Source organism: Lissotriton helveticus, chromosome 11 (assembly GCF_964261635.1).
Source record: "Lissotriton helveticus chromosome 11, aLisHel1.1, whole genome shotgun sequence".
Lineage (NCBI taxonomy): Eukaryota > Metazoa > Chordata > Amphibia > Caudata > Salamandridae > Lissotriton > Lissotriton helveticus.
In genome coordinates this window covers 536,808,160-536,835,204 of record NC_136072.1, presented here as the reverse complement: position 1 = coordinate 536,835,204, position 27,045 = coordinate 536,808,160, and the positions used below count along the sequence as shown (strand labels likewise).

Here is a 27,045-nt window from a genome sequence, read left to right as displayed (position 1 = left end):
GAAAAGACTGACACACATGTCAGAGGGTCCTCGGACCCCTCCCAATCCCCCTCGTCACCCATCGCCTGGTACTCAGGCTCAATGGACGGGGCCGGGTCGTAGAAGTAAAATTCTCCCATCGGCGTTGAGAGCGGCGCCGGACCCGAATCGAGGATAGGACGGGGGACGGCGCCGGGGGCGACACCCTGGGGGCCGGCGCCGGCGAGGTCGTGAGGTCAACCGGCGGCGACGCGGATCCGGCAGGGCCCTGCGGCATCAGGACCGAAGTCGCCGACGGCGTCGGGCCGAAACACCCGACGGCGCCTGGGCCGAAGCACCTGGCCCGCTGGGGGACCCAGTCGGGGCCGCGTGGCCCGAAGGCGCCGCGGAACCCGAAGGAGGAGCAAGCAACCTCATGGCCATGAGGAAGGCCTCGATCTCCTCCGGCATCGCGAGCTGCCCAGCGATCGGCGGGTATGGAGCAGGCTGCGACGCCTGCGGCTCCGGCGGAGCCGCGGGGGCGGTGTCGCCCGAAACCCGGCCGCGTCGCGCGAGCGTCGGGGGGAGTCAGAAGAGCGATGTCGCCTCTTCGACTTCTTGTGCCTCTTACCGGAGGACGACTCCCGGAACTGTGGTGACTCCGGCCCCGCGACCGGTCCCTCGACCTCCTTCCGGACCGGGACCTCGAGTGGCACGGGCCTGACTGCCTGAGCTCGAGTCTCTTGCGGGACCGCTTCCGTCTAGCTTTGGACGTCAGGGCCCGGCAGTCGGAGCAGGACTTGTCGTCGTGGTCTGGGCCCAGACAGTGAAGACACCAGCGATGGGGGTCGGTAACCGATATCAGTCGGTTGCAATCGACGCAGGGTTTGAACCCGGGCATCCCTACCAGCACCGTCGGAGTGGAGAGACTTCGAAAAGATGATCAAAAAGGATCGAAAAAGTTGGTCAAAAATTGACTAGGGTACAACTTTTTCCGGATCGGCGCTTGCCGGCGCGAAAAAAAAAAGAACTGACGTCAGCGCGCGAGGGCGGCGTCTAAGTACTCCGGCGACATCATCCCGGTGCCAATGACGGACGCGGAGCCGCAGACAACGCCTACCGACGCGCAAGGGTACTGCTACGCAAAAGTTTCCGGATCCAGTCTGACGCCTGGGGATATTCTAAGGTAAGGAATCTAATACTAACCTGTTTCTTTCAGATCCTATTTGTGCTCTGGAGATAAGCACAAATAATTCACTTCATGTGTGTATTTGGCCCCGCACTGAGGGCACTGTCTAAAGAGGTCCTTATTTGTCTCCATCACCGGGAGAAGGTCAATCTCGGTGGGCATGTATATCAGTCCCCAGCTTCTTTGATCTGTTGGTTTTGTCTACTGTTCTTGGGTCGCATCTTTTCTTGACTGTAGGTCACATGGACGTCGAATGCTGCACAGCTCTGACGCAGTCTGTCCGAGCCCGATGGCGGAAAAAAAACTTTAAACAAAGGAGCCGTTGAACATGTGCAATAGCTCGCGGGTGAGGAGAAATGACACTAATCATAAAACTTCCTTGAGGAAAAACAACTTGCTGAGTCCAGGCCCAACACTAGATGGCAGGAGTATACATAGCATGAGTGTCTGCAACCAACACATGCTACGAATATTATGTTCTAGTCCTCACGGTTTAAGTGAAAATAAAGAACTAAATTTGGGAAGCAGAGGAGGGGATGGGGCTCACTTTCAGAACAGATGAGCATGTTACTTGCCTTTGGTAACGCCTTTTCTGGTAGATACTAGCTAAACGCAGATTCCTTACCTTAGAATACTCCTCAAGCAACTGACTGGATCTGAAAAATCTCGAGCTGTACCTCTTCGCACCAATAGGTGGTGATGACGGCTCTGCGTTGATGCAGAATGTAACAGGGATGGTGTTTATATGGGAGCCACCCAATGCGCTGGCGCAAGTTTCGTCCATGACACATTCTGCGCCCAGAGATGCAGAGTCACATCAAAACAGTTGTGACCAATGTGCTAAAGCTAAGTAAGACCTTCTAAAGGAAGGGGTATAGTTTGCAGAGCGGGGAGGCGGGTGGGTTGGTAAGGAATCAGCGTTTATATGGAGTCTCTACAAGAAAAGGCTTTGCCAATGGTAAGTAACTCGTTCCTCTATAAGAGACTTCTAACTACAGAGTCTTAACCTTAGTATAGATACCACAGCAATAGCCTTCTCGAAGGATGGGCTGCAAACTGACCTAAACCAGAAAGTCCTGGAGGACCGGGTGGGTGAAATGCCCATCCCAATGGCCCTGACCATCAGAATAACATCAACCACCTCAGGAGGAAGATCGAAAACGTCACCTGTCGCTACTCCATCTCCGTGTATGTAGATGGAGCGTCCGTAGTTTGTGATGTAGTAACCAGCCCTGCTGCTGTGACAGAAGATCCTCGGAAAGGGGCAGTCAGATCAGAGGAGAGATGCTCATACCCAGGAGTCTGGATACCAAATTCTCCATGCCCAATACAAAGCCACTTAGGACGACTTGGCCCAGTTGGCATTTTTTGAGGTCTTGGGTCAGCAGTAGTATTGGAGAAAGGCATATAGGAGTCCTGAATTCCACTCCAAGCGGAACTTGTCTCCGAGCGAGAGTCGCTTTGGGCATTTCAACGAGCTAATGTGCTGACATTGCACTTTCTCAGCAGTGGTGAATAGATTGAGCCAAGGTTATTACATGCACGGAAAAGACCTTGCACCACCTTCAGGTGTAGATGCCATTCGTGGTCCACAAAGCGTTGATGGCTGAGTTTGTCTGCCCCAATTTTCAAAGATCCCACCAGGTGTTGCACGACCAGGAAGATGTCCTGATGATCCAGCTATGTCCAGGGGCCCCTCTTGGCACAGAGGCCCATGACCCCACCCTGCCCTGATTCCTGCAGTAGCACATGTAGGTGTTGTTGTCTGTGAACACCTGCCATCCTTTGATAGATGGCAGGAAGGCTTTCGAGGCCAAAAGGATGGCCCTCAACTCCAACATGATGATGTGGAGCTGGGTCTACACCGGAGACCAGAGTCTTCTGATCTCCATCTCTCCCAGGAGGTCAACCAATCGCAGGAGGGAGGCATTGGTCACCACGGTCAGCACCGGGAGAGGACATGAGAAGGGTCTGCATCAGTAACTACCACTGCTGATCTTTTGCAGTCCACATCGAAATCTGGACACAGTGAGAGAATTTCCCCATGTGCTGTACCCACTGGGACTTCAGATCCCAATGCAGAGCCCACATGTGCCATCTGGGGTTCTACACAAGCAGGATGCAGGACGCCATCACACCCAGCAGCCTCAGAATCTGTCTCAATGGAATTCAGGATCGAGGCTGAAACATCAGGATCATAGCATGAATGCCCTGGAGTCTCTGCATCAGTGGAGAGGCCCAAAATATCACCATGTCCAGAATAGCTCCAATGAAAGGGAAGTCTGGAGGTGCGTGACGACTACCTGGGGTGAGCCCATCTTCAGCAGCCAGTCATTGAGGTAGAGGAAGATTGGGACCCCTGACCACTGCAGACGTGCACCAACCACCAACATCACTTTTGTGAACAAACATGGTGCGCTGGTGAGCCCGAAAGGGAGCAAGGCAAATTGGAAATGCTATGAGCCCACATTGAATCGCGGGTACCACCTGTGAGCCTGTAAGATGGGAATGTAAAAATAATCTTCTTGCAGCTACAGTACTATCCATCCAGTCTCCGGGGCAGAAAGGACCTGGGCAAGAGTGAGCAGTTTGAACCTGTCTTTCATCAGGAAGACATTGAGAGGGCTAAGAACTTGGTTAGGGAGGAGGCCTATGTCCTCTTTAACCGGAAGTAGCAACCATGTCCCACGTCCGGTGCTGGCACACTCTCAAAGGGCACTCTGGCTAAAAGGGCATGCCCTTTCTGAAGTACAATGACAGATAGTCCTTAAGGTGACATCGGCGGTGAGGTCTTGAGGAACAGAAGGGTGTAACCCCACCTGACAATTTGCAACACCCAAGCATCTGAGGTAACTTTCTGCCATTCTTGTTAAAAGTCGATAATCTTACCCCCTACTAGGTGTTGGTGCAATGGAGAGAGTGCAATAAAGAGGTTTTGGTGGCTTGATGTCGAGATTTGTATAGAGCATGGCTCCCCTAGGGCTTCCCAGCACTGATGATGAGTGCTGTGGTAGGAACGGAGCCCCTTAGTTGTTTTGGGGAAACAGCCAGGTCTTATGTTTTTTCCTGAGAGCCAGTTCATTTGGCAACACTCTTAGGTCATGAGGGAGCTTGTTTACAGTTTAGGAATCAAGTGTGCAAAGGATCTTCCTCCCCATCTTGATCTTTTGATTCTGGTAGTGCAGAGGAGGTGTAGATGGGAGGGCCTTAGTAGTCTGGTGGGGGCGTGAGCAGATATCAAATTTCTGAGTTTTTCCGGGCCTTTGTTATTTACTGCCCTGTGAGCAACGCATAGGGATTTGAACTGGACTCTCGCTTCAATTGGCTGCCAATGGAGCTGTTTAAGGGATTCTCTTACCAATACATGACTAAGGAGTTTGAGCAGAAGCCTTGCCGCCGCGTTCTGCACAGTCTGAAGTCTCTTTATCACATACTTTAGTGAGCCTAGGTAAAGAGAGTTACCCTAGTCCAGGCGTGAGACCATAAGGATGGTTTTCCTTAGCTGCTCTGGGATAAGCTCCAGTATCTTCCTGAGCATTCTTAGGAGCCCGAAGCAGATACTAGACAGCTTGTTTGCCTATTGATTCATTGCAAGGGTGCTATCCAACCAAATACTTAAATGTTGTATAACAAGTTTAGGATCAGGTGGGTTTCCCATGCAGGATGGCCAATTATTCAGTGGCCTTGGTATGGCCATGTTACCTAACATTATTATTTTTGTCTTCTCTCCGTTCAGTTTTAGGCAACAGTTCGACATCCAGTGAGACAATTTGTTCAGGCAGGGTACCAGATGTTGGTTCCCCTGGTTGGGGCCATTAGACAGAGAGACAATCAACTGGGTGTCGTCAGCATATGATACACCCAAAATGCCAAACCCCTGCATGATAGCGGCAAGCTGTCTTATGTATATATTAAATAGCGTGGGGCTGAGGGAAAGTCCAGTGGAACTCCGTATTTAATTGAGCGGTGGTCAGAGAAACAGTCCTTTTCCAAGAAATAAGCTAGCCCATCGTTTTGTCCAGGATACCTATTTTCCTTAATCTGTCTTTTAGTATGGCGTGATTAACTGTATCAAAAGCCACACTGAGATCGAGCGAAATAATGGCGGTAGACCCCCCCATTATCTAGTAGGGCTTTGAGTTCTTCAGTAACTGCCAGGAGAGCTGCTTCAGTGTTGTGTTGGGCCTGGAATCCCATTTGCGTAGGATGGAGTACATTGTTCTCCTCCAGGTAATTGACTAGTTTACGATTGACATGTTTCTCTAGGAGTTTACCGAGGAGAGGATGTAGTGAGATAGGTGGCAGATTGCCAAGTATGTCAGGATCCAGATGGTTTTTTTCAGAATTGGTCTGAATACGGCATGTTTCCAAGGTTGTGGGACCAGGCCGAACTCTAGTGACTTATTAAGAATCATCATTAATGAGGGAAGTATGAGGCTGCAGCACAGGTAGTCGTGGGATGGGGTTGCACGGTTTCCTTGCTGACCGCGAGGTCTGTGTGAACCTCTGCTGTGGCCACAAAAAGCCTGGGAAGCTGGCTGGCCCTGTGGGTAGTGATTGTAATGGCGGCTATGACATCCTTTTCCATAGCCAAGGACGGGGCAAAAGGAATGCAGTTGATGAGGATCACCAGATAATCCCAGGGAGTGAATTTTGACCCTGCCGTCTTTAGAGTGCTCCAGCCGAATTAGTGAGAGCTATCGAAGGGCATGTCCATAAGGCATCCCTCTGAAATGCTTGTTAATCGTAGCCAAGGGTCGTGCCTTAGCACAATTGTGGAGCCTATCCCTCTACAGATGGAGTCTGAGGTACCTAAACTACACCAGATAGTAAGCTTTGTGGCATCCCGGACATCCAGCATGACTTTCGTGAGGGATGCCCTAGCTTCCTTTAGAACCATTGGCAGCACTTGTGTAACTGATTCCCACAGAACATGACAGTAGTGGCTTAACAGGTAAGCTGTGTTTATGGAGTGCAATGTCAAACTTGGAGGAAAAAAATATTCTTGCCAAACATTTCAAGCTGTTTGGATTCCCTATCTGAAGTGGTAGAAGGGAAGGCGCTTGGATTTACTTTTGCTGTTGAGGCCTGAACCACTAGGCTTTCGAAGCTAGGGTGTTACATAAGGAATGTGGGTCCCCAGGGGCAGGACGATGGTGGCGAGCAATCCGACGATTAACAGGGACCCTGAACATGGCTTTGCGCCCAAGTACCCAGGAGGTGGTTCGTAAGGGCTTCATTGAAAAGAAGTAAGGGATCTGTATTGGAGGGCCCCGGTTGTAGAACATCCATTAAGACATTTGAGAAGGGTAAGAGGCCCCCATAGTCGGGATCCTCCACGAATAGGATACAGGGCAGTAAATCTACCTCAAAGGGTTGTGCCGGGTCCAACTGTGTCACTCTCTAGGAGCCGGGCTTGGGGTTTGGGAATGGAGTCGGTCCGGATTTGGGTGCTGATCCAGAGTGCTCAACTGGCATCGGTGAAGGGGTTGCCACCGGTAACCTACATGGAACACCCATCAGCTCAGTAGGGCCAGAATACACACCAGATGGAGTTACTGGCCAAAGATGAGAGCCATGGCTGCATAAAACTCCCGAAGCTCTGGCTACCCAGGGAGGCGTAGAGAAGGTGTCTGTGCTGGCTCCACAGTTAGAGTACTGCAGTGGGGCCTAGATGGGTGGTGGCAGCCTTGCACGCCTTCCTGAGACTTGGAAGGGCGCAGTGAACTTGAGAAGTGATTCAACTTCTTCTTGGGCTTAAGTCTTTGAAGACAATCGGTTGCAGGAATAATTACAAGATCAGCAGGACTGACTCAATCCCTGAGAGTGGAACCTGTGCAGAGGCTTGCGTTGTCATGCCACAAGAATCTTTAGTGACCTCTCCTGAATTGCCTTTGGGTACATCGAAGGACATTCCTGACAGGGTTTGGAGCTCTGGCGTACCCCAGGCACCAAAGACAAACTAAGCGAGAATCAGTCACAGACATCTGCCTGTCAAATTTGCCACAGGGTTTAAAACCTGTAGGTTTTGGAGAACACATATTGCTAGCACACTGGAAAAAATCAGTTGAAAAAATGGCTCCACAAAAGCTGAGAAAAAGTTGGCCAAAAAACGACAAGTTTAGCTCTCTGGATCCACGACTGTCGGCATGGAAAGAAAAAAACTGACATCAGTGCCCTGGGTTGGCACTTACATAGACAAGGTGCACGTCACATCTGGCAACGACAAAAAGTCATCTACTGGCGCACAGAGGTACTGCTCAAGATTTTACGGATCCAGTCTGACATCCAAGGAATATGCTGAAGTAATGAATCTGCAGGTCTTGTCCAGAAATGATTGTTTTGTGATAACTAACCATTTATAGGGACCATATCGGAATTTGACAACCGTGTGTTGGTGCATCCACAAACTACGAAACAGAGGAATGTTTTTAAAAGGAACTTTGCTCCTCCTGTCTCAGTAAATCATCTTCATAACCGAAAACAGGCTGAAGGCTGATTTCACATGCCTGCTGGTCTTTGCATAGCTCTGCTGCATGAGTATGACGGTCAAATCTAAAAACATGCATCTGATCACCTGTACCAAGTCACAAACCAAAGTCAATTATGATTATTAATGCTGCAAAATGCAGGTCTAAAAACAATGCAGCTCTTATCAGATGGCTATAAAAAAATTATGTAAAACGCTGTATTGTAAAGGAGACAATCTAGTGCAACCCCTATAAGATGGCTTGACGTCTAGGGGGTAACCACAACCTGGTGCCATCCCTGCTATGTGGCCGATACACTGAAGGCAGAAGATCTAACCAAGCTTAATTAAACCAGTTGCTGACAGGGATGTTCATGATTTAAGGGAAGGAGTTCCAGTACAAACGTCAAAGCAGAGTCTGGTTAACAATTGTCAGCATGGGTAATGGGGAAGGAGGTCTGAGTCAGCTGTGATTGCAGTCTTGCATAGCCCTTCTAAATGGCCTGAGGCTAGACTTGCAGCAAATTCAACGGAAAGGCATAGCTTTTTTATTGCAGCCCATTTTGGGTGGCCGGAAAACACAGCAGTAGTAGTAGTAGTAGTAGTAGTAGTAGTGGTAGTAGTAGTATACGGATGGATAGAGTTTTGTTGGCATAGGCTTCTTTAGGTGGCATCATGACCTGTGGGCAGCAGAGGGTGCATAGATGTCTACCTCAGTTTATATTCAGGAAGTCACAAGTGGTGGATATCTTTGCTTGGTCCATTGACACAATCTAATTAATTACAAGAAGATCACAAGCTATGCCTAAGTCATCAAAAGTAGACTGGGAGTGATCAGACGCAGTCAATTTGAAATTGTGGGTTATACTGGAACATACCATCTACATCAGACTCCAGGTCCTTAGACTTCCTCTTGGAGGGAGGCCGGCACCGTAGCTGGCTCTGCGTTGGTACACATCTAAAGTACCCTCTGGTGAAGATCTCACCATCATCCTCTTCAAACTCATATGTGGGCTCCAGGCGTGGCATCGGCCTCTCTGAGTCTGAATCTTCAAATGGCTCCTCTAGAACCTCTGTTGTCTCTGAGATGGTTTCTGTCACCACACTGCTGTTGTGATGCTTCCTTTTCCGGACCCGCCGTTTCCGGTGAACAATAGTTTTCTGCAGACAACACAAACAGAGAGAGTTAAAAGAGAAATCTCAGGAAAACTGTCAAGAAACATAGTTGCGACAGTGTTACAAGGAACTTCAGTTTTGTGAGTGTTCTAGAAAATCCAGTTGAATGCAATGCCTTCTATCACACCTACTCTACCTACTTACTACAAGCTACAAAGTAGATATCACCGTCAACGAGCCTTGGCTGATGTCTTCTGTCAACTCTAGTGCTCAGATAAGCAATTCTATAAACCAACTACAATGCTGTACATATTGTGTGACAAGGACACAGAAACCTATAAAAGGTGCCCCATATTCTCATCTCTAGAAGGATAAGAAAACAATCTGTGCAACTGAGAGATTTAAAGAATCGAGGACTCTTATTTGGTGTCTCCTGTTCTTCTCAAAGTTCCAATACTAGTTCCTGCATTTCTGTACCAGTTTTTGTACAGATTGCACTGTAACCGTGCTTTAGATGAATCAGTGGTGCAGGGAGCTGATAGTAAAATGCAATTTCTGGGGCATTTTCTGGGGCAACCCACAAGTGACAGGACACTACCCTTGTGGCTCATGCTCTGTATGTAGTCTTACAAAACCAACGAAAGAATTACAGCTGCTACCGAACTTCAAATGGACTTTGAAAAGCCATACGAATTGCAATACCACTCACGTGGTCTACATGATTACCTGCCCATGCAACCAAAGATACATCGGCATGACTTGCAGAAAAGCCAAACAAAGATTATGTGAACATCGCAGTAACGTTAAATGCAAGAAGAGCACCGCAAAAATGGCCACACATTATTTAGAACAGGGCCATACTGTACAAGATTTACATTGGGTCATTCTTGAGACTTTACCCAACAAAGATCATAATGCAGAAAAAATCCTCTTCGAAAAAGAACAAAGGTGGGTACACAGGCTTAGAACTGATAGCGAGGGACTGAATGACAGCATACCATGGCTCATCCTTGCGAAGAGATAAAGCCTGAGAACCAGCACCAACTTGTTTCTGTCTTTGTTCTGAATATTTCAGAGACCGTCTTTCTAAATATTGACTGATTTACTAAAAACCATCGTGTATTCCCATGAGATAGGCAAATTCTTCTCAAGATACTCTAATATGAGAGGATCATGATTACTACTTATGATAGTAACCAACAACATATTGTACTTGTTATTCCTCATTATTGCAATTGATGCCAACACATAAATTATTTCAAAAGAATTTGATAACTCTAACGCATGTTGTGCCTCTAATACTGTTCCTTTTTTACCCAGATCAACATCAACATACTACATAGGATAACAAATAACATACGACAACATATCCACTCGTCTATGTTGATGTTGCATAAGCCACAGAACACAGGCATAAGACAACGCTCACATCATCAATATTACACTATGCGAATCGACTAGCGTCTACATTGTGACCGCAGCCACCTTAAGATATTGGTTGATACTTTTACGATTGGTATTTTAGACATACTGGTATACAAAAGGTCACCATGACAACATGAGCACAGTCCAATGGAATCATTGTACAACATTACGCCCGCCTTTAATGCCGACCCGGAAACAGAATCGACTGTTTCCGGATCGGCTCGAGCAGCGCACACAGTAAACGCCAGGCACGGACGCAATAGGTAGAAACGGAGGAGAACGGGCTCCACAACTAACCGCAAGTATATTACGAATAACAATGTTAATTGAGATGTTCTCTTTCCCCAGTCCCCCTGAAGCTCCACCATCCGATGGGAGCGCATTAGTCAGATGCGCTAGGTAACAATTTCGCGCTGACTTTTTCAGCAATAGATTACGAACTACCAGGGTCACACTTATGAAATCACTCACGTAAAGATACACCTGACCCGCCCTTCTCGAATATGCTCACATTAGTACTTTTCCATTTGTTAAAGAACAGAAGGTGCTCCCGCTAATGTTGAGATTAATTTATATAACGAAGTGATTCGAGTTGCACTATCACGTATATTTAGTGAGATCGAATGACGCTGAGAATCACCTTGCACCGCCGACCACACTATTGAATATGTGCATGCATTACCAACCGCAAGCATGCTATTGTCCTTTGCATGGGTTTGGAGTGTTGAAGAGAGAGTTGACGCTGCCATGATTGCCAACCGGTCAATGAAGTATTGCCATTTTTCAGTTGTTTAAAACTCTATCAATGGATAGATATATTAAGCAGATTTCTGCTTGGTATGTGTCCCCGGGTACCCCTTCCCTTGTGTGTTGCAAAACTATTGTGTTTTATTTTCGCAGGTACACTGAGACCTTCATAACAGAGAAACAGGTCAAAATTCCTATTTCTTTTCACCTCTTAGAAACACTATATTTGTTTACCCCTTCCCTCACGTTATTCACTTAACGGTCCTGATGAATGCCCATAAGTCCTAACCAAGGCAACTGAGGCAGAAACATGTCGACCTTTATTTAAAAAAATCTATTTTAAAATGTTTTCCCCCCCACTATTTATGATCCTTGAACTCTCAGTGCATCCTCCACTCATAATCAAGTCCATAGATGCACTAATTCGAGAGTTACAGGACCCGAGAATCAGACTAATAAAATTTCCTTCTGAATTTTCGGGCCTTTTTAATACCCTTATGTAGGAAGGTAGATCCCTGACTATGGTTGCCCCCAACTTTTTTGCCTGGTGTTTTGCAGGTTTTCTGACTTAGTTGACCTGCGGCCCTGCTATTCAGGACCCCAGGCCTACTGCTCTCTCTGTAAACTGGATTCCATGTACCCTAGGTACATATCTAATTGGATACTGAGTCACCCTATCAGTCCCTGTACAGTGTACCTTAGGTACCCAGGGCATAGGTGTACCCAGGGCCTACCAGGGGCTGCAGCATGTATTATGCCACCCCTGGCTGGCCATCCAAATCTGACACAACTGGCTGCACGACAGCTGGGGCAAGGTGGTGTAATCACCCTTTGCTTTAGATATAGTATACCTATATCTAACCCTAAAATGGACACACAGATCTCCTATCAGTCACTCCTATGGCAGGCCTTAACAATCCTGAAGGCAGAGTGCTTGGAATCGTGTGAGATAGTGCTCTGGCATGAGCTGGGCCTGTCTGCGGCTTTCGGGATCCATCCCTTAGCCGTTTCCATGATATCGCATACCATATACTCTTAAGTGCATTATAATCCTCGCGGTTATATGCCAACTCTGGTATCGCTTTATCAAAACATGTCGAGTAAGGTGTCATACGAATTGGAATACTAACCCCTCGCCAATTCTGGCGACGGGGTTAGCATTCCACCCTTCTAGAGGGACACGACATGTAAGTAACCTGTAACCCCGGTTAAAGTCAGACATAGCCTCAGCTCCACAAGATGGATGCTGCCACCGAGACACAAGTCTGCCCTCCTGCTGCTGGGAGTCCTCCCAGAGCAGGAGGCAAGGACAAAGGGTTTCCTGCCAGGGGCGGTGCCAGCACCGTCCCAGACAGGGTTTTGTGTATTCCAGGTAGGCAGGGCTACAGAGGAAGGTGACTGCAAGTGGCACCCCGGTGCTCACTGTGCATAGGCCGGCTGAAACCAGTTCCAGGGGCACTCCAGCCCCTGGCCTGGGGAAAGCCCGCCAAAGGAGAGGGGTGTAACCACCCCCTCCTGGTCCCACCCATAGGGCAGGACTTAGTCGCGTGCCAGCCCCCTTTTCCCAGATAAAGGTAGGAACTGGCCCCCTTCCAAAATTAGATCATCTTTGGAATCAAGACACGACTTTCTACGAAAGGACATCAAGATTTCTTCTTCAAGATTCTCCCTTGTGGCTAAGGAGTAGTCACCCTGCATCCGCAGGCACCACCTTAAGAACACTGCGGTCTGCTGCAAGTCCTTCCTCCGGAATCCGACTGCCCAGCTCGACAAGACCCGGCTTCCCTGGCACCTCCGACCTCTACTCACCTCTACAGCCAAGCTGAGAACCGTGAGTGCGACGAGACCTCAAGGGACCGACTATTGCCAAGACTGCACGACTTCTTCACAGCAAGCCCGCCGAGTAATCTCCTGGCGAGTGCTTTGGGGTCCGAGAAGCCCCAACCCTGAGCAGCTCCAGCACCGAAGAGCAGCCCCCCAGCATCTCCACGATCGGCGTGGGGCCCTTCTGCTTTTTGCTGCTCACCGCGTTGTTTGGCTACTAGCCCGCTGGCTTGTGGCCTTCTGAACGACGCCCGACGACTTCACTGCTGCTGGTCTGGTTGCTCCAGACTGGCTCTTGCTCCCTTCCAGAAGAGGAGCACCCCGGACCCTCCTGGTCCACTCAAGACGCCATTTTGAGTCCACCGCGTGGGCTTGAATTAGCCAAGGCTTTGTTGCCCAATCCTGGGTTCTTCGACGCCGACAGCTTCATCCATCGTGGGACAGCTCGCCCCTCCATCCTGGTCGCCGACAACGCCTCCTGGTCCGTGAGATCTGCAGAGCACAGCGTCGCCCACTCACCTAGCCGAGGTGACTACCATCCGGTGCCCTCCTGGTGCCACCTGACTACTGGCTAGTAGTCACGAACTTGGTCCCCTCTGCTTTCAGGTGTCATCCATCTTCAAGATCCAGGCTTGGATCAACTCGAACTCTCTTCACTGGTCGCCTGCCAGCATCTTTCTTCCAGGCTCCTGGTTCGTCTACGAGGATTCCCAACGTCTTTTGAGACCTATGCAGCTGCAGCCCCTGGGCTAGGTAACTTCGGCATTTCGGTGCCCCAGCATAGCCTCACTATCCAAGGGTCAGGATCCACTGTCGTTTTCTCCCTACCAGGTCGGGTTCGCCCGTGAACACTAACTTTAACTTTACTAGCTATCATAGACTTTGTCCCGCATCCCGCGTGAGAGTGCACACTCTGCACCCGAGTCCCCTGGGCCTCCTAGAAGTAATCTAACGATTCTATAGTCAAGTCCTAGCGATTCCAAAGCCTATTAGTACTGTACTTACCTGCTAGTAATTTCGCATTCCACTTTCAGAGTATATGGTTTTTCGTGCCCCTCGGGCATTTGTGTATACTGTGCTAACTTAAGTATTTTTATAAGAGTTTTGTTGTGTGCTTAGCTCCCTGTCTCATAAAGAGCCAGGGTAGTCTTGTTATAAATAAATACACTGTTTATTTTCATAACAACTTGTGTGGTGTCCTTTCACTGGGTGTTCAAGGGGTAATGTGATGGTAAAACAGCTGGCTTAACACGCCCTCTAGAGTCTTAGCCTTAGACTGCTCGTATCCATGCTACTAGGATAGCTGGTCTATAAGGTTGACTTACAACCAATCATCAATAAGGGTTGTTTGGACTGATATATAGTGATCACTAGAACAGTGAGCACTGCACATCAGGCCAACTTCTCACATTGGTGAGCAGCGGTTGGGATTTGAGCTTGCTGTTGTTTTACCACACATATCCTAAGAATATCTTGTGAAAGATCACATAAGTACTAAAGGTACATATAACTTAGCTTAGAATACTCTGAGTTCTACTGAACCAGCTGTTGTAGCTCCTAGGGCCTAGCACACCCTAAACTACAACTCTAGCAAGGGATCAGTAGGTAAACATATAGTGTAGGTAAGTGCACCACTTACACCTCACTAGAAAAGCATGTCTACCCAGGGAGAGTCCTCAGGGACCCCTCTTGTGGTGATTGACCCTCCACAGGTCAGCTCAAGATATGCAGCTCTCAATTTCCAGGAGTTGAGACACTTGTGTACCTCCAGGAAATTGAAACAGGGGGCTAACCCCACCACTCCCTTCCTGTTGGATCTCTTAGAGACCTATGATGCTAGTAAAGCATCTCAGGGAGAGGGGAATATGCCAGCCTTAGAGGGGCACCTTGGTGATCCAGACCTCCACAACACTGTAAATGCAGTTGAGGAGGAGGATCTTGAGGAACTCTCTGGGGATGAGGCAGACAAGAGGTCTGAGTTAGTCAGCAGACTTACTAGGGCCAACTTAGACCTACTTAGGGAAGGATCTGGGGGACCCCCAGTACTGACCCTAATTAGGCCTAACCTTGGAGTTAGGAGAAATAGATCTCCTTCTAGGGACTCCATTAGATCTCTGCACTCTAATGCCTCTTCTCAGGGGAGAAGGAACTCTCCCCAGAGGAGATTGACTTCCCCTCAGAGAAGAGAGCATGAAGCAAGGATGAGACAAGCTAAACTGAGGATTGAAAGGGAAGAACTTGCCCTGGCCAAAGAGAAGCTTGCCTTTGCTAGAGAGCAGCAGATGAGTGGGCTAGCTCCCACTGGTGGCAGCAATCTCCCAAGAGATAGAGAGAAGGGTTTAGACACTAAACACCTGACTAAGATAGTGCCCCCCTTTAAGCAAGGGGATGACATCCAGAAATGGATGGCTGCTCTGGAGAGGGCCTGCACTGTGCAGTGCATTCCCCAGAGTCAGTGGGCAGCTATACTGTGGCTCTCCTTTGATGGTAAAGGTAGAGACAAGCTCCTCACTACAAGAGTGGAGGATGCTAATGATTACCAGGTCCTGAAAAATGCACTGGTTGATGGGTTTGGCTTAACCACTGAGCAGTACAGGTTGCTGTTCAGAGACACCCAGAAAACTCAGTCTCAGGACTGGTCTGACTTTGTTGATTGTGCCACTAAGGCTTTGGAAGGCTGGCTACTGGGTAGCAAGGTTACTGACTTCACAGGATTGTATAATCTTATTATGAGAGAGCAAGTCTTAAATAATTGTCAGAACCAGTTATTACACCAGCACCTGGTAGACTCTGATCTGATCTCTCCACAAGAATTGGGTAAGAGGGCAGACAAATGGGTCAGAACCAGGATTAGGCCCAAGAACCAAGGTGGTGACCAGAAAAAGGAATCAACCAAGCCTCAAGAGAAGGGTGGGAATAAATCTCCAGATCAAACCACATCAGGGCCCCAAAAATCCTCTGAGGGGGGTGGGTCCCAGAATCCTTCTAATAACCAGAAGAAACCTTATTGTTATCCCTGTAAACAGGTGGGTCATTTGAAAACTGACAGCAGTTGCCCAAAGAATAACAATAAGGAGAACATACCCCCAAGTAACATTCCCAAACCTCCTGTTACTATTAGTAGTAATCCCCCAGGTGGTGGGAGTGCCCCCAAGAATTTGGGTGCATTTACTTTGGGAGTTCCTGGGGACTCTGGCCTAACCAGGTCCCCAAACTTAGATACTCTTGTCTGTGAAACTGGCATGGGGTTTGCCAACTTCACAACTTGTCCCAACACTTTGGGCAAGTACAGACAGGAGCCCCTCATCAATGGTATAAAAGTTGAGGCCTATAGAGGTACAGGGGCTAGCATCACTATGGTGACTGAGAGTCTAGTCCCCTCAAGGCAACTTTTACCTGGTGCCACATACCAGGTGACCAATATTGATGGAGTGCAGAGAGATCATCCCATGGCAGTGGTCAATCTCAGCTGGGGAGGTGTCACTGGCCACAAGAGAGTGGCAGTGTCACCAAACTTGCCTGTAGATTGCCTACTGGGGAATGATTTAGAGCTCTCAGCCTGGGCTGAAGTAGAGCAAGAGACCCATTCTAAAATGGTAAACTTCCATGGTAAGGTTAGTGGAGCAGTGGTAGCCACAGCCCCAGTCCAAGATGTCCTCCCTGAACAGGTCAGGAGGGCTGTGCCAGTCACAGCCCAATCCCAGACTACTTCCTTCCCAGAACAGGTTGTAAAGGCTGTGATGGTCACAGCCCACACCCAAACTGAGCCCCCTCCTGAAAAGGTTGGGAGAGTTGTGATGGCCACAGCTCAAACTCAGACAGATGATAGTGTTGTGAAGCCTGAAACTATGGATCACTCCACTCAGACAGAGAGCATTGAGGAGGAAGAGAAATCTCCCTCCCACCAGACTTTAGGAAAGGATCAGCCTCCTCAGGGAACTGATCTGACCCCTTGTGAAGGAACTGCCCCAGAGATAGTCAGGCCTAGCCTGGCAGAGCCCCTGATGTCAGTGGACCCTGCCAAGGTGGGACCCAGTCTGGAGCAGGTAACCTGCCCCTCTCTACCCTGCCTCAGTCAGCCCAGGGCTGTAGAGGTCAGGGAGGCCAGTGGTGGACCCCAAAGGGCCCCCTGTCCAAAAGAACTTCCCAATCAACAGATTAAGGGCACTGGAGCTAGTAATCCTAGCCAAGTGAAAATAAAACAGACTCCTGATGGATCCCCCTTAAATTTAGTTAGGGACCTCCCACAGATGGACACTGTTGGGCACAGCCAAACCTGGGACCTGAGGGCCCCAAACCTGACCTGTCCCTCCAGTAAGCCAAACAGAGGGACCCAACCTCCAGCTGTAGGTAGCCAGAGGTTGACCCTGAGAGCCCAAAACAACTCAGTCTTTGAAAGAAAGGCCTCTATGGTGGAAAATGATTGGAGGAAGCTGAGCCCAAAATTAGTGGAGCCTCACTTCAGTACTCCATTTCAGCACCAGCCTTTTACTTTGCCAAAGCACACCACAGGTAGAGATTCCCTATGGTGGAGACCCTCAGACACCCTTAGGGTGAGGGATTGCTTAGTGGACCATGAGATAGGGGGTAACCATGCCAGTACTGGTACTTCCTTATATGGCCACTCAGGCAATATAGGCTTACCTGGCAAGGATAGCCTTATCTCCTTTCGTTTGGGGGGGGGGGGGGGGGTTATGTAGGAAGGTAGATCCCGGACTATGGTTGCCCCAACTTTTTTGCCTGGTGTTTTGCTGGTTTTCTGACTTAGTTGACCTGGGGCCCTGCTATTCAGGACCCCAGGCCTACTGCTCTCTCTGTAAACTGGATTCCATGTACCCTAGGTACATATCTAATTGGATACTGAGTCACCCTATCAGTCCCTGTACAGTGTACCTTAGGTACCCAGGGCATAGGTGTACCCAGGGCCTACCAGGGGCTGCAGCATGTATTATGCCACCCCTGGCTGGCCATCCAAATCTGACACAACTGGCTGCACGACAGCTGGGGCAAGGTGGTGTAATCACCCTTTGCTTTAGATATAGTATACCTATATCTAACCCTAAAATGGACACACAGATCTCCTATCAGTCACTCCTATGGCAGGCCTTAACAATCCTTAAGGCAGAGTGCTTGGAATCGTGTGAGATAGTGCTCTGGCATGAGCTGGGCCTGTCTGCGGCTTTCGGGATCCATCCCTTAGCCGTTTCCATGATATCGCATACCATATACTCTTAAGTGCATTATAATCCTCGCGGTTATATGCCAACTCTGGTATCGCTTTATCAAAACATGTCGAGTAAGGTGTCATACGAATTGGAATACTAACCCCTCGCCAATTCTGGCGACGGGGTTAGCATTCCACCCTTCTAGAGGGACACGACATGTATGTAACCTGTAACCCCGGTTAAAGTCAGACATAGCCTCAGCTCCACAAGATGGATGCTGCCACCGAGACACAAGTCTGCCCTCCTGCTGCTGGGAGTCCTCCCAGAGCAGGAGGCAAGGACAAAGGGTTTCCTGCCAGGGGCGGTGCCAGCACCGTCCCAGACAGGGTTTTGTGTATTCCAGGTAGGCAGGGCTACAGAGGAAGGTGACTGCAAGTGGCACCCCGGTGCTCACTGTGCATAGGCCGGCTGAAACCAGTTCCAGGGGCACTCCAGCCCCTGGCCTGGGGAAAGCCCGCCAAAGGAGAGGGGTGTAACCACCCCCCTCCTGGTCCCACCCATAGGGCAGGACTTAGTCGCGTGCCAGCCCCCTTTTCCCAGATAAAGGTAGGAACTGGCCCCCTTCCAAAATTAGATCATCTTTGGAATCAAGACACGACTTTCTACGAAAGGACATCAAGATTTCTTCTTCAAGATTCTCCCTTGTGGCTAAGGAGTAGTCACCCTGCATCCGCAGGCACCACCTTAAGAACACTGCGGTCTGCTGCAAGTCCTTCCTCCGGAATCCGACTGCCCAGCTCGACAAGACCCGGCTTCCCTGGCACCTCCGACCTCTACTCACCTCTACAGCCAAGCTGAGAACCGTGAGTGCGACGAGACCTCAAGGGACCGACTATTGCCAAGACTGCACGACTTCTTCACAGCAAGCCCGCCGAGTAATCTCCTGGCGAGTGCTTTGGGGTCCGAGAAGCCCCAACCCTGAGCAGCTCCAGCACCGAAGAGCAGCCCCCCAGCATCTCCACGATCGGCGTGGGGCCCTTCTGCTTTTTGCTGCTCACCGCGTTGTTTGGCTACTAGCCCGCTGGCTTGTGGCCTTCTGAACGACGCCCGACGACTTCACTGCTGCTGGTCTGGTTGCTCCAGACTGGCTCTTGCTCCCTTCCAGAAGAGGAGCACCCCGGACCCTCCTGGTCCACTCAAGACGCCATTTTGAGTCCACCGCGTGGGCTTGAATTAGCCAAGGCTTTGTTGCCCAATCCTGGGTTCTTCGACGCCGACAGCTTCATCCATCGTGGGACAGCTCGCCCCTCCATCCTGGTCGCCGACAACGCCTCCTGGTCCGTGAGATCTGCAGAGCACAGCGTCGCCCACTCACCTAGCCGAGGTGACTACCATCCGGTGCCCTCCTGGTGCCACCTGACTACTGGCTAGTAGTCACGAACTTGGTCCCCTCTGCTTTCAGGTGTCATCCATCTTCAAGATCCAGGCTTGGATCAACTCGAACTCTCTTCACTGGTCGCCTGCCAGCATCTTTCTTCCAGGCTCCTGGTTCGTCTACGAGGATTCCCAACGTCTTTTGAGACCTATGCAGCTGCAGCCCCTGGGCTAGGTAACTTCGGCATTTCGGTGCCCCAGCATAGCCTCACTATCCAAGGGTCAGGATCCACTGTCGTTTTCTCCCTACCAGGTCGGGTTCGCCCGTGAACACTAACTTTAACTTTACTAGCTATCATAGACTTTGTCCCGCATCCCGCGTGAGAGTGCACACTCTGCACCCGAGTCCCCTGGGCCTCCTAGAAGTAATCTAACGATTCTATAGTCAAGTCCTAGCGATTCCAAAGCCTATTAGTACTGTACTTACCTGCTAGTAATTTCGCATTCCACTTTCAGAGTATATGGTTTTTCGTGCCCCTCGGGCATTTGTGTATACTGTGCTAACTTAAGTATTTTTATAAGAGTTTTGTTGTGTGCTTAGCTCCCTGTCTCATAAAGAGCCAGGGTAGTCTTGTTATAAATAAATACACTGTTTATTTTCATAACAACTTGTGTGGTGTCCTTTCACTGGGTGTTCAAGGGGTAATGTGATGGTAAAACAGCTGGCTTAACACGCCCTCTAGAGTCTTAGCCTTAGACTGCTCGTATCCATGCTACTAGGATAGCTGGTCTATAAGGTTGACTTACAACCAATCATCAATAAGGGTTGTTTGGACTGATATATAGTGATCACTAGAACAGTGAGCACTGCACATCAGGCCAACTTCTCACACCTTATCACTGGTTCACTCACTACTGCATCAACCTTGGGTAAGAACCTCCTGGTGGAGGCTGCATAACTTGATCGACCTAATGATTATGCACACACGTGATCCAAGAGCGGAGAACCAAGATATACCGCTTTAAATACCAACATACCCATCACGTGCATGAGGGTCTTTTTATATCGGGACACCCCCTCCTCCTATTCTGCCTGCATACCATAGGTTGTGCAGGACAAGTGATCCATTCTCATCTTTGATTATCCTATGTTGAACAAGGACAGGATAGAAACCAAAGATGACAATGCAACAGACTGTGCTTAGCAAGTCCCCTGGTTGAACTACAAAACGTGTACAGCCGCAGCTAATAAAGAACACATTTCTCCAGCTTGTCTGTGCCACCCCTGACAGACAAATTATCACGTTCAGTCTACATTGCGGACACTTTTGGCTGTTGGTGCAGCTTACAGAATGAGCGGGTACCTAAAATTTAGCACTGAGAAAAACTAATGGTTTACATGGACAAGTTGAACTATGTTGAACAAGGACAGGATAAAAAACAATGATAACAATGCAACAGATTATGGTTAGCAAGTCCCTTGGTTGAACTACACAGGATGTACAACCTCAACTAAGCAAGAATGTTTTTTCACCAGCTTGTCTGTGCCACCACTGACTGGCATAAAGGATGATAGAAGATGTTATGCACTATGTCCTTTCTGGACAAACAATGCTATTAGCTGTATTTAACTGCTGCAACACTAAACTGCTGACTCTGAAATCTCATTTCTTTGTACAGTTGTTGATATAAAAACAGTCCCAATGCCAGTAAACTCTGGTTACAGCCATAGTGTTAATGTACGTCCTACTACTCCAACAAAAAAAGCCAACTCATGCAAAGTCAGTATCTTAGCATGGCCTTAAACATGGAAGTTGTCCTAAAGAAAGGGAAGAATTCAGTGTGTGCCGCTGCTCCCTCTAGATGACTCACACCATTTTGCACTGCATAACATTGTCTTATCCATCATCAACTCATGCCCGGACAATGTAATCTTCCTCTACCTGAAACTTTCAAAATCCCAGATCTACTATCTAAGGCACAACTAGCAACAGGTGAGAAACCATGGATGTCCATCACACTTGTCACCCAGAAACTCCACTATTTCACTGTGAACACAAAGAGGACCATTTGCAACTCTGTGAGGCCTTTTCTTGGGGTTCTGGAAAAGTCATGGTTTCCAGGGTATTACACTGTGTGGGTAATAATGTTTACCAGTAGAGTTCAAGTACCACAATATTGGTGCATTACAAACTGGGTAGCCAAGACGCTATCGTTAGGCACTTGGCACTCTTACGATAGCCAGGTCTTACTCCAGGAGGTCGAGGGACTCAGGGACTCTGAATCAGTGCGACACAATAGATTATATGCAACAACTTCAACAGATAGTAGCAAATATATGGTATATTAAGAATTATAAATAAAGAAACCAGCAAGTCCTTGCACCTTAGAACCTGAAAGATCCTTATAGCTCCTTTGCACTAGGCATTAACTTTTAGTTCAACACTAAGCCTGGTGTACCTTTGGTAGATGCATCTGGTCAGTTTAGGTCTAAGTCTTCAGAACTCTCAGAAAAATAAAAGGTTGGATTGATTGGATGTAGACAGAGCTACTTCTGCTCAGGCTTTACTTTGATGTAGCAGCTGATGCAATGATACTCTTGAATAAAAAGCTGCACTCAAAATATAGCCTTGTATGTAGCCATAAAATATGTCTATCGCAAATGCACACCACCCAAACAAGGTTCTCACAAGCAAGGCAAAGTCCTAGGTGCAGATAATGTAGGTTCTCTGTGCACACCTGAAATAATCTGCAGTTTATCCAGTATACAATTTTCATTTAGTGCTGCTCCATTTGTTGCACTGCGTCAGTCAGGGCCTATGAATATTCCGGAACTGATCAGGTCAGGCGTACCATTCCCCGGTGAGAATGTGCTCACTTTTTTTGATGGAAACCGTGAGGTCATGATAACACGAAGCAGGACTACAATCCCAATCAAGAACAATAAAGGGGAACCAGTCCGGGACAAACAAGGAACGACAAACCCCAGAACAGCCCCAGCACAGAATGTGACATCCCCCATAAGGAACAAGGGCAGAGGCCCGGCCAAAAGACCCTAACCCAGAGGGCAGCAGAGAAGTATAGGGGCCAAAATCCCTAGCACTGAAAGGGGGAAGAAGGAAGGTGGGAGGTGTTGAAGGTAGCCCCAACCTGGAGCAACAAGAGCATAAGGACACAGAAGTACCTTTAACCTATCATCCAATGACCAAAAGGGAGGAATCAGAAGAAACAACAGGACAACATTCTGAAAAAAAAACAACGAAAGAATCACAGGAGACATAGCCACCCACAGGGAGTGGGGAGTAGAAGACCAAGCCAAAGGCCCTCGCAGAACGGGGAGGAAGGGCGGGTCGTGAAGGAATCTACGGATAGAATTGTCTCTACCAGATACATTGTTACCGAAGGTAAGTAAGGATAAGTTACTTACCTGTAATCCTAGTTCCCTTCCAGGGGTATCCTCATCAAAGTCATAAGCACTGAATATTCCCGCCCATGTGCGGGACCCCGGAAACCATATAAAAATATATATGTAAAAAAACACATACATCTAACTCCACATATATGTATGTACATATATTATTTTTCTCATACCAATGCAGCCCCAAAAAGAGGCTAACACAATGTAAAACCTTGTACATGTACTGCAATTATAAAGGAAACAAAGAACACATTAAATCAAATATCCTTTGAATTTTGTGTTTTAATGAGTAAAACCAGTCATAACTCCTGAAAATTGCTCATAAAAAGACATTGTTAGCCTCAGGCTGCATTGAAAAGCAATAACATAGAAAATGAAAGCATTTTCAACCAAAAAACTGGCACTGTGCCTTTAAGGCAGCCATGAACCCAGGCTTCCCATCATGCCTCAGGGGTGACAGTTAGGTCAGTTGTTCTTTCCGGCTCCTTCTGTCAGGACCCTGGTTAACAGCTCCCACCTTTTTTTGATTTTCTGTCAGAATTACTTGGTGTTTTCTTCAAATTTTTGATCTCACTCGACGGTTTTTTTCTTTAGAGAGATAGTTATACCTTTTTTGGGCTCAAAAAAGGTTAATTTTTTGTCAGAAATGCCTAAGGCTCTTTTTGACACCTGCCCTGCCTGTGGGCATAAGAAGGCTTGGTATGATACACATCCTGTGTGTATTCGCTGTCTACCTGACTCTCATGAGGTAGCAACTTGTGTCCACTGCCAGTCCTTGTCATCCAGAACTATCAAGGACAGAGAAAGAAGCAGGATTTATGGACTTTCTGAGAGAGGTAGGTCTCCAAAGAGACTTATGAAGCGGTCGACGTCGAAGAAAGTTCCGACCTGCTCTCCTTCAGCGTCGGGATCGGCGTCGAGGTCTCCAACGACAAAGAAGGTGAAGTCTTCAGAGTCGAAAGTCAAGACTCTGCTGCCGTCAACCGGGGGATGTGCAGCCTCGAGTGCAACATCTAAGTCTCCGTTGAAGCAGGGCGGCTCAACGTCGAGACTTCCGTCGTCGAAGGCTCAGGTAGAGTTTTCGACGTCGAAGCCTCCGCCGTCGCCTTGTCATGGGCGCTCGGCCTCGAGGCAGCCTCCGTCGTCGTCTGGCTATAGACGTTAGACGTCGAGGCATTCTCCGTCGTCGCCAGGTCATCGGCGATCGGCGTCGAGGCATCCCCCGTCGTCGTCAGGTCATCGGCGTCGAGGAAGAGATCGACCTCGAAGCATCCTTCGTTGTCGGCAGGTCATCGGCGTTCGACGTTGAGAGATTCTCCGTCAACGACCCATCGACATTCGACGTCGAGGCATTCATCGTCGTCGAAGGACCATGGTAGTTCGACGTCGAAGCTTCCGCCGTCGGCGTCCCACCATCGACGCTCGACGTCGAGGCATTCACAAACGTCGGCAGGGCACTCGCCGTCGAAAGTTGAGCAAAGTTCGACGTTGGAGAAGCCTGTATGGTCTTCACCTCCTCGGAGATCGACGTCGAGACATGGAACTCCAGTGGTCCAACCTCAGACAGTGGCACAGCAGTCTATAAGGTCGTCTGGGTCTGCCTCAGCTGCGGAGGATGACCAGGGCTCGCAAATGAGTGACAGTCACACTGCCAAGCGGAAGAAGTCTCCGGAACAGAGGGACTCTCGCGGTCGCTCCAGGTCTGCGGCTGGCTCAGGTTCGGATTCTGGCCCGGATGTGATTATTTATCAGTCGGGCAGCAAGGAATCCAGGTATTCGCAAAGGGATGCAACTCCTCCATCACACTCTCCAGTGAAGGATTTAACACATAAATCGCCTACTGTCAGACTTTCACCGAGATGGTGCAAGCCACTGCATCACTGGGCTCCGGACAAGGAGACAGCGTATTGATTGCAGCAACCGTTCTCTAGGCCTAGAGAACGGTCACGCTCTCCGGTGAGGCAAAGAGAAAGATCACGCTCTCCAGTTCGCCGGAAGGAAAGATCACGTTCCCCAGTTCGCCAGAGAGAAAGATCACATCAGAAGGAAAGATCACGCTCTCCAGTTCGCCAGAGGGAAAGATCGCGCTCCCCAGTTCGTCAAAGGGAACGATCGCGCTCCAGGGTGCGAACCGGCAGGCGTAGATCACGCTCAAGAAGCACAAGGAGAGATCGAAGAACTCCTTCTACTTCTTCCTTGACCCGCTCTCACAGAGACTACTCTGTGAGAAGTTGGCCTGATATATAGTGCTCACTATTCTAGTGATCACTTTGTATCATACCAAACAACCCTTATTGATGATTGGTTGTAAGTCAACCTTTCAGACCAGCTATCCTAGTAGCATGGACACGAGCAGTCTTCAGGCTAAACTCTAGAGGGCGTGTTAAGCCAGCTGTTTTACCATCACATATACCCCTTGAACACCAAGTGAAAGGACACCACACAAGTTGTTATAAAAATATAGGATATTTATTAATAACAGTTCTACCCTGAACTCTTTATGAGTCAGGGAGCTAAGCACAATACAAAACTCTTACGAAAAAACTTTAAGTTGCACAATTTACACAAATGCCCGAGGGGCACGAAAAACCATATACTACAAAAGAGGAATGCGAAATACTAGCAGGTAAGTAACAAGATCCAGAGGCTTCAGGATCGCTAGGACTACACTACTGAACCCTAAGGTTAGGAGCAGGAGGCCTAGGGAGATCGGGTGCAGAGTGTGCACTCTCACGCGGGATGCGGGACAAAGTCTATGGATGCTAGACTTCGTAAAGTTAGTGTTATCGGACGAATCCGACTAGTTAGGCTGAAAACGAAAAAGGATCTGGACACTTAGATAGTGAACCTACGTTGGAGCACCGAAATGCTCGAGTTACCTAGCCCAGGGGCTGCGGCTGCATAGGGTTCAAAAGACGTCGGGAATCCTCGTTACAGTCTATGGAGCCTGAAAGAAGAAGTTGCTGGCAGGCGACCAGTGATGAAGTTCGATGGGATCCAAGCCTGGATCGGAGTTGAAGATGACCTGAAAGCAGAGGGGACTCAGTTCTTGATCACTAGCCAGTGATCAGATGGGCACCAGGATGGCACCGGATGAAGTCACCTCGACCAGGTGAGTGGGCGACGCTGGGCTCTGCAGTCTCTCGGACCAGGAGGCGTTGTCGGCGACCAGGATGGAGGGGGAGCTGTCCCACGAAGGTGTCTGCTGTCGGCGCTGCTGAAACCAGGATTGCAGCAACAAGCCTTGGCAAAGGCAAGCCCACGCGGTGGACTCAAGATGGCGTCTGGAGTGGACCAGGAGGGTCCGGGGTGCTCCTCTGTTGGAGGGGAGCTAGGGCCAGTCTGGAGCAACCAGACCAGTGATGGAAGTGTCGTGGTTCGTCGTCAGGAGGGCTACAAGCCAGCAGGCAAGTGGCCGGACAACGCGGTGAGCAGCAAAGAGCAGAAGGGCCCCACGCAGATCTCGTGGATGCTGGGGGGCTGGACTTCGGTGCTGGAGCTGCTCAGAGTTAGGGCTTCTCAAACCCCAATGCACTTACTCGAGGGTCTCTCAGGGGTCGTGCTGGTGAAGCGTCGTGCAGGTCTTGAAGATGGCCGGTCCCACGGGTCTCGTCACACCCACGAATCTCAGCTGGGCTGGATGATGTAGGTAGAGGTCAGAGATGGCAGGGAATCCGGGTCTCGTCGAGCTGGGCAGTCTTGATCCGGAGGATGGACTTACAGCAAACCGCAAGAGCTTCGATGGTGCCTCCTGGTGCCGGGTGGCTACTCCTTAGCCACAAGGGAGAGTCTTCAGAAGAGTCAAGAGTTCCTTTCGTGGAAAGTAGTTTCAAGATTATCTAATTTGGGAAGGGGGCCTGCTCCTACCTTTATTCTAAGAAAAGGGGCTGGCACGCGACTAAGTCCTGCCCTATGGGTGGGACCAAGAGGGGGATGGTTACACCCCTCTCCTTTGTTCGGTCTCACCCCAGCTCAGGGGCTGGTGTGACCCAGGAACTGGTTTGAGCTGGCATATGCACAGTGAGCACCGGGGTGCCACTTGCAGTCACCTTCCTTTCAGCCCTGCCTACCTGGGATACACAAAATCCTGTCTGGGATGGTGGTAGCACCGCCCCTGACAGGAAACCCTTTGTCCAGGCCTCCGTTGCTGGAAGGACTCCCAGCAGCAGGAGGGCAGACTTGTGTCTCGGTGGCAGCATCCATTTTGTGGAGCTGAGGCTATGTCTGACTTTAACCGGGGTTCACAGTTACATACATGTCGTGTCCCTCTAGAAGGGTGGAATGCTAACCCCGTCGCCAGAATTGGCGAGGGGTTAGTATTCCAATTCGTATGACACCTTACTCGATATGTTTTGATAAT

At 49.2% G+C, this 27,045-nt stretch overlaps 1 protein-coding gene across 2 annotated transcripts in view; it reads right to left on the bottom strand.

The window, feature by feature from the left end:
- Window positions 1–27,045, bottom strand: part of KAT6A (lysine acetyltransferase 6A) — a 1,535,407-nt gene that overhangs the window by 102,846 nt on the left and 1,405,516 nt on the right. For both annotated transcript variants that reach the window (XM_078666232.1, XM_078666233.1), the window contains one exon: window positions 8,495–8,777. In XM_078666232.1, coding sequence (XP_078522358.1) covers window positions 8,495–8,777 — 283 coding nt within the window. The remainder of the gene's footprint in view (window positions 1–8,494; window positions 8,778–27,045) is intronic.